The sequence below is a fragment of the Salvia miltiorrhiza genome, chromosome 7 (genome assembly GCF_028751815.1).
Source record: "Salvia miltiorrhiza cultivar Shanhuang (shh) chromosome 7, IMPLAD_Smil_shh, whole genome shotgun sequence".
Classification (NCBI taxonomy): domain Eukaryota; kingdom Viridiplantae; phylum Streptophyta; class Magnoliopsida; order Lamiales; family Lamiaceae; genus Salvia; species Salvia miltiorrhiza.
This window is the reverse complement of record NC_080393.1, coordinates 2,643,449-2,650,436: the sequence shown is the minus strand read 5'-3', so window position 1 is coordinate 2,650,436 and position 6,988 is coordinate 2,643,449. Positions and strand designations below refer to the sequence as shown.

At 33.6% G+C, this 6,988-nt stretch overlaps 1 protein-coding gene and 1 long non-coding RNA gene across 3 annotated transcripts; one reads left to right on the top strand and one right to left on the bottom strand.

The window, feature by feature from the left end:
- Positions 1-693: 693 nt before the first annotated feature.
- LOC130991590 (uncharacterized) lies at positions 694-2,385 on the top strand. Of its 2 annotated transcripts, none has more exons than XR_009091163.1 (6): positions 694-822; positions 904-1,026; positions 1,175-1,325; positions 1,403-1,654; positions 1,752-1,815; positions 1,942-2,385. It is a non-coding gene; the product is annotated as an uncharacterized LOC130991590 (long non-coding RNA). The 2 variants fall into 2 exon arrangements; XR_009091164.1 differs by having other exon boundaries at positions 1,737-1,815.
- Positions 2,386-2,856: 471 nt separating this feature from the next.
- LOC130993039 (F-box/LRR-repeat protein At3g59250-like) lies at positions 2,857-4,790 on the bottom strand. The gene is made up of 3 exons (XM_057917760.1): positions 4,576-4,790; positions 4,053-4,491; positions 2,857-2,877 (listed from the first exon to the last, which is right to left on the bottom strand). The coding sequence occupies exons 1-3, from the start codon at positions 4,788-4,790 to the stop codon at positions 2,857-2,859; spliced, it is 675 nt and encodes a 224-aa protein (XP_057773743.1).
- Between the last annotated feature and the right edge of the window lie 2,198 nt (positions 4,791-6,988).

Here is a 6,988-nt window from a genome sequence, read left to right as displayed (position 1 = left end):
TTTTAAGTCAATGGAATAACGAATACACCTAGATTTGTATGGATTTTAAAAAGTCTTGAACGAATACACCGAGATTTATATGGACTTTTAAAAGTCTTGAACGAATACACCCAGATTTCTGCAGACTTTTAAAAGTCTTGAACGAATACACCCAGACTTTTAAAATCCATAGAAATCCATCAAATTCCACAACGAATACACCCCCCGAAGATTGACTCAAATTCAATATTAAACATTAACTAAGAAAAGAAATAGGATAAATATAACAAATGAATGTAAAATATGAAGCAATTAACAATAAATACTATAGTTATTAAAACTTTGTATTATAATTTTCATTATTACTGTAAACTAAATTATTTAAAAGAATACTATAGTTATTAAAACTTTGTATTATAATTTTCATTATTACTGTAAACTAAATTATTTAAAAGAAAACTCAAAATTTGGGAGGGGCTTCAGTCCCCTAGCCCCTGGATCCGCCACTGGTGATCACCACTTCAAGTGGAAACGAACCTTACGACCCAATGGTGGAGCTCTTACTGCATCTTGCAGAAGAAGAGGCCGCCATTCTGCTTCATCGTCCTCGTATACTTCCACTTTCCCTTCCTTGAGATCAAACACCTTAAACATATTCCGACGCCTCTTCGAACCCATCAGTTTCTCGCAGAGACTTTGAAGGGAGTGCTCGTGGAATTTATTGCGCTTATTATTCTTGTTTTGGGTTTGGTAAATTTCAGAGAATTGGTACGGTTTTGGTTTGGCTGAGCTGCTGGAATCTGGGGAAAGCCATATAACAACAAGGGTGATGAGAACTTTTGGGTATATTTGCCTTTTGAATTTCTGATATCTTTTTTATTGTAGTTTTCCCTCATAATAATCATGTGCTTTTGTTAATTTCAGTTACCTGGCTCCTGAATATGCAAATACTGACTTGAAAAAAGCGACAAATACAGTTTTGGTGTTCTACTTCTTGAAGCTGTCACCGGAAGAGATCCAGTAGATTACACACGTCCAGCCAATGAGGTGCTAATTTAATTACTTATATACGATAAGCATGGCTAGTAAATTCTTAGTAAATCGGGATGTATGCCACTCCAAACAGAGTGACCGGGAAGCTGGCCACCCCCTTCGAGTAACAATATCAATAATTGTGTCTGTGCCTCTGTGGCAGGTTAATCTTGTCGAGTGGCTTAAAATGATGGTAGGGAACAGTAGAGCAGAGGAAGTTGTGGGCTCTAGCCTTGAAGTCAGGCCTACTACCCGTGCCCTCAACATCTCTTACAGTTCTGGAAAATTGTGAAAAATTTGAGCCCAACTCCAAGGTATACTTGGATCATTATATCTTTGAAAGTTTTAGTTGCAATTGTTTACACTAGTATGCATCTATTTTGTGTTTCAGTTCTGAATGTCCAAGACGATCACAAATTTGAGAGTAGTACTAGTTTATTGGATACTCATGTTTCTACTCCTCAAGATCAAGGACTATCTGGTAGAAACTTCTTCCCCTTCTCACACATACTACCCTGTAAATAACAGTGACTCTGCAGTGTCCTTTGAAGCTTTTTTGGTGAGAGATCGAACTTCAGATGATGTCGTAAATGGTTTGTCTCAACCTCAAAACAGAGCAGCATTTAGAATGAGTGCTCTGTAGGTAAGGAGATTGAACTTTTATGTGTGTATATAATTATATTTTATTCAGCTCAGTATTTGGAATCCTTCTAGTTCATTCAAAGTGTTTCATATTGTAGATAAGTTCCCTTCCTTGATGCCCAAATCAAGCACCGGACCCGGTATACAAGAAAACTCTAGCAGGTTAGTTCTATGCATACAGACTAGAAAATGATTTCCAACTGTTTGCAAGTTCTGTTCTTTTACTCAATGTTGATGACATTGATTTCTATGAGAATACAATCTAAATTCCGTTTACTACATGTGCAGCTTGCTGGATGTTTTTGCTAATCTAAGTTCCGGAAGAACTACTACCAATTTTGTATCATTCGGGCTATCAAGTTCTGGAAATATGACTTCTGGACTCAGTTCATCAACCAGTAATCCATCTGCGAATAATTCACAAGGTTCTCTATTCGGTGGTGCCAGTAAATCTTTTGTGCCTGCTGTTGGAGCAGACACAGACTGCATTCTCTCCACCTTCACCTAGAAAGCAACACGTGCGAGACACAGAATTGGGAAGCTCCTACTGTCTGGGTTATGTTTATAGTGTATGAAAATGTGCTAAATATGTTTAAACTGCATCGATTATGATTAGAGTTTCATTGTTTTGAACTCATGTGATCTTTATTAACATGCATTTCGGTGTTGGTGATTACATTTGTATTCTACGTTTTTTTTAGCTCTTAAATTTTATTGTTTATTTTAGTTTTTTGAGAAGCCTCTTATTTTTTTTATTGTTGCCCATATACGTTTTAAAATCAGCGATCAGAAGGTTTTTGTGAGGAAAATTAAGACTATTTGTGAGGAATTTTTTTCTCACATTTAGAGTTTTTGTGATGAAAAAATAAGACTATTTGTGAGGAATTTTTTCCTCATATAAGCATGAGACTCTAATGTGAGGAAATTACATTTTCGTCACATAATATTATATGTGAGGACCCTATCGTGACGACGTTGTGACGAATTTTTTTTCCTCACATAAAGTCATATGTGATGAAAATATACCCTTTTGTAACAAAAAATTTCATTGCAAAAACTCTTTTTTTTTGTAGTGCGAGCTCGGTAAGTGATCGAACTCAATAGATATATGAGACTCCCATTCATCCCTTGCTTTGATAAAAATGGACTGTGGTGATCTCCCAACTGAATAGCTAAAGACAGCAAGATTTGGAACTTCAAACGTCATGGCTTCATCCCATTCAGCTGATATATGTGGCCGCACAATCAGTGGCAGAGGCAGGATTTTTTTGGGGGGGGGGGGGGGGGGGGCTGAACTGTTAAGGGGGTCCCCGAAATTTTTTTTTTGGGGCATTCAATATATTTTAGACATTTTTTACTAAAATACAAATATAATAATAATAATAACAACATTTTCATAGATAATATAGTTCAAAACATTTACTAAAATTTTTTTTTGGAGCATTCAATACATTTTAGACATTTTTTTTTTACTAAAATACAAATATAATAATAATAATAACAACATTTTCATAGATAATATAGTTCAAAACATTTACTAAATTTTTTTTTGGGGGCATTCAATACATTTTAGACATTTTTTACTAAAATACAAATATAATAATAATAATAATAATAACAACATTTTCATAGATAATATAGTTCAAAACATTTACTAAATTTTTTTTTGGGGCATTCAATACATTTAGGCATTTTTTACTAAAATACAAATATAATAATAATAATAACATTTTAATAGATAATATAGTTCAACATTTACTAAATTTTTTTTTGGGGCATTCAATACATTTTAGACATTTTTTACTAAAATACAAATATAATACTCCCTCCGTCCGCCAAGATTGTGTCACAATTACTATATCGGACGTCCACCAAGATTATGTCACTTTCCTTTTAAGGCAATGGTCCCACCATCCTCTTTAATATTTTATCCTTACTAACACTCTTTATTTACAAAAAACCCCACCTAAATTCAATCTCAACCACACATCTCATAAAGTGGTGGGACCCTTTCTCCACTACATCAAAATCATCACCAATTTTATTAAATCTTGTGCCCAAGAAATTTTACATAATCTTGGTGGACGGATATCCTTACTAACACTCTTTATTTACAAAAAACCCCACCTAAATTCAATCTCAACCACACATCTCATAAAGTGGTGGGACCCTTTCTCCACTACATCAAAATCATCACCAATTTTATTAAATCTTGTGCCCAAGAAATTTTACATAATCTTGGTGGACGGAGGGAGTAACAATAATAACAACATTTTTAGACATATTATAAAAAAAAAAAAAAAAAATTTCAAAATTTGGGGGGGCTCTAGCCCCCTGGCTACGCCCCTGCGCACAATGCTCATGCGTCGGAGTGAAGAGCTCGTGACATGTATCATAACCCAGAAGAAGCAGCCAACAAGGCTCATATCATCCAAGCAAGGGAACCGAGATTCCAATAAGTCGTAGAAGAAGCAGTAATCAACATTCAACTCCTCAAGATACAACCGCTTAAGCTTATGAAGTTCGTGCAGATTCATACTACTCAATGTCCTTCTAGGATTTGAAAGCGACGCCTTTGAATTTGAAAGCGACAGCTCCTCGATGGATTTGCAGCATGAAGTTATAATTCCAAGCATATCATCGCTTTTCAAAAGCACAAGGTCTAAGCTGAGTGATTTGAGCATCGAGCACTTGAAGTTTCCATCAATTTCACACCCAAATACAGATAATCGGAGGAGGGATTCAGATCCGAGCACCTCCGCCGGCAGAACGAATGTGGTGGGTTTGAATTCGAGATTGAGATCAGTAGCTCCCAATTTCATGGCATCCACGATCAATCTGCGGGCAAGAGGTTCGACGCTACTTGTACATCTCTACAATTTTAGACTGAAGCTCTCGATCTTCAAGTTGGAGTCTTGATACCTTCGCATGGTCTTCACTGCAAATTCCGAGAACTCGGCCGCCGATGATCTCCAATCGAGATTTCTGAGCACGAGCACGGGGCGAGTTTGCCAGGCGTTGTACCATGATTTGGAGATTAGAGTAGTTCGAGCAGCTTCTTCTTCACTCAAGAAAGACTGTATCTGCTGAATTATGGCTTCCGGCAACCGGATTTGGATTCGCTTGCACTTTTCCATATCAACCTTGTAAACTTGCAACAGCTAGAGGAAAATAGAGGATAGTGCCGTAGTAGAAGAGAAAGAGGCGTTGGGAGAGAAATAGGAAAACTAGACCTATAATTTATGTCGTGGCTTGTATTTCTTGTTATATTTCTTGAGCATTACAGACACCTTATAAGGTTAGAAAAGGATTGTACAAGGAATATAAATAATAGGAAACAATTATTAAGGATCTTTTTTTTTTTGAGGGAATTATCAAGGATCTTGATTTAGGGGTGAGCATTCGGTTATATGGTTCGGTTTTCGCTAAAACCAAACCAAACCATATTTTAGTTCGGTTTAAAAAAAAAAACCGAACCGAACCGAATTAACCGAACAAACCGAACCGAATTAACCAAAATTTTTATAATTAAAATCGAACCGAACCGAAAACCGAATTAATCCAAAAAAAACCGAAATTTTCGAAAAAAAACCGAAAAAACCGAAATTTTCGAAAAAAACCGAAAATTAAAAAAAAAACTATAAAATTAAAAAAATATTAGAAGTTAGATATTATAAAATTATAATTAAAATATTATATTTATATATATATATTATAAATATAATTCGGTTTTTCGGTTTTGTTCGGTTTTAAAAAATCCGAACCGAACCGAACCGAAAAACCGAAATTTTATGAAAAAAAAACCGAACCGAACCGAAAAACCGAAAAAACCGAACCATATTTTAAAATTTCGGTTTGGATCGGTTCGGTTATTCGGTTTTGGATTTTTTGCTCACCCCTATCTTGATTGATAGATTAATTGATCTATTTCCTTTCAACAAATCATTTCCCTTAGATATTAGTATTTTTTTTTAATACTATATCTTTTTTTTTAGATTCAGCGTATAGTATCTTTTTTTAATACTATATGAAGAAACTCAATCAGTCAATGGTTCTAAGAAGCAAATCCTTTAAGGTGATTCCAACTTCCAAGTAGAATGCATATTTTTATATTTCTATAAAATTGATACCAACTCAATTATTATATTCATAAATATACTAAAAATTAATTTTAACTGAATATATTGAGCGGAATATTGAAAAAGTAAAAAAATAAATAAAGAAGAATTTACAATAAGAAAAATAGATATTATGAAAAGGCAAAAAAAAGTAAAAAAAAAATAGGACTGAAAAATAATTACAAAAATAGATTTATTCAAAAAAAGATGAGAGAGGTAGGAGAATTTTTTAAAATTTTAATCTTTAAATAAATATAATTTTTAAATTTTAAATAAAATATTTACATAAAATTTATCAAATTAAAGCTCTTATCATGCATGATCTTTAATTTGATATGCATATTAAATATTTTTTATAATTAGTTAAGTTTCACAATTTTAGAAAGAAATAAAATAAAAAATAAGAAAATAAAGAAAAAAGAAATAAAAAGAACAAATAAAATTTACCAATAAACCTTCAATTTTATTATAACTACCACTCGATTTTAAAATTAATGTAAAATTGATTTCAAATTGAAAAATTGCATTTTTTTTTATATATCATGAATTATAGATTATAGATTAGTAATAAAATATTGTGGCCCACTCCTTGCACCTAGGCTGCTGGGCCGCTTTAATTCATAATAACAACATAAGGACTTTTAATTATAACATTACCACTATTATTTGAAAAACAGGGCGGTGTAGGTTTATCTTCAAAACAATTTTTTATTTTATTTATAAAAATTGTTATTTTTATTCAAAATCCACTATAAAAACACAACTGAAATGTGATGGAATTAACGACGGAATCCATGCATATTACCAATAACTACTAGAAAACATGAACTCAACCTTAAAAAAAGAGAAAAATCTTGAACTCTAGGAAACGATATCTGGGTCCCTATTTGAATTGGAATCGAACGAATTCTTGTTCCGAATGATTCGTTGAATCATCTAACAATGTGTTCCATGACAGAGAGCTCAAGTGTTGAAACTGTTCCATATTCTCATTCTCTATACCTCTCACACATCTTCTTTGAATGTTAACGAAGTTGGGGCGACAGCTCCAAAATAAAGCATTCAGAAATGCTGGCGACACTTTCCAACCTCTTATCGTCAAATTCTCCACTGCAGGTATACCTAAACCATCTCCAACATATCCATTTTGATCACCACCTGGCAGCTCGAACATGTGTAGAGCCAGAGAGACTCAGGATGGGCTCAGCTGTTTCACA

Bases quoted from the DNA above. Each gene is read 5' to 3' on its own strand.
- LOC130993039 (XM_057917760.1), bottom strand. From the start codon at position 4,790: ATGGAAAAGTGCAAGCGAATCCAAATCCGGTTGCCGGAAGCCATAATT. The intron at 4,492-4,575 runs GTATCAAGACTC...TCTTGCCCGCAG, and splicing joins GCAGTGAAGACCATGCGAAG to ATTGATCGTGGATGCCATGA. The intron at 2,878-4,052 runs GTTATGATACAT...CACATATATCAG, and splicing joins TTGTTGGCTGCTTCTTCTGG to CTGAATGGGATGAAGCCATG.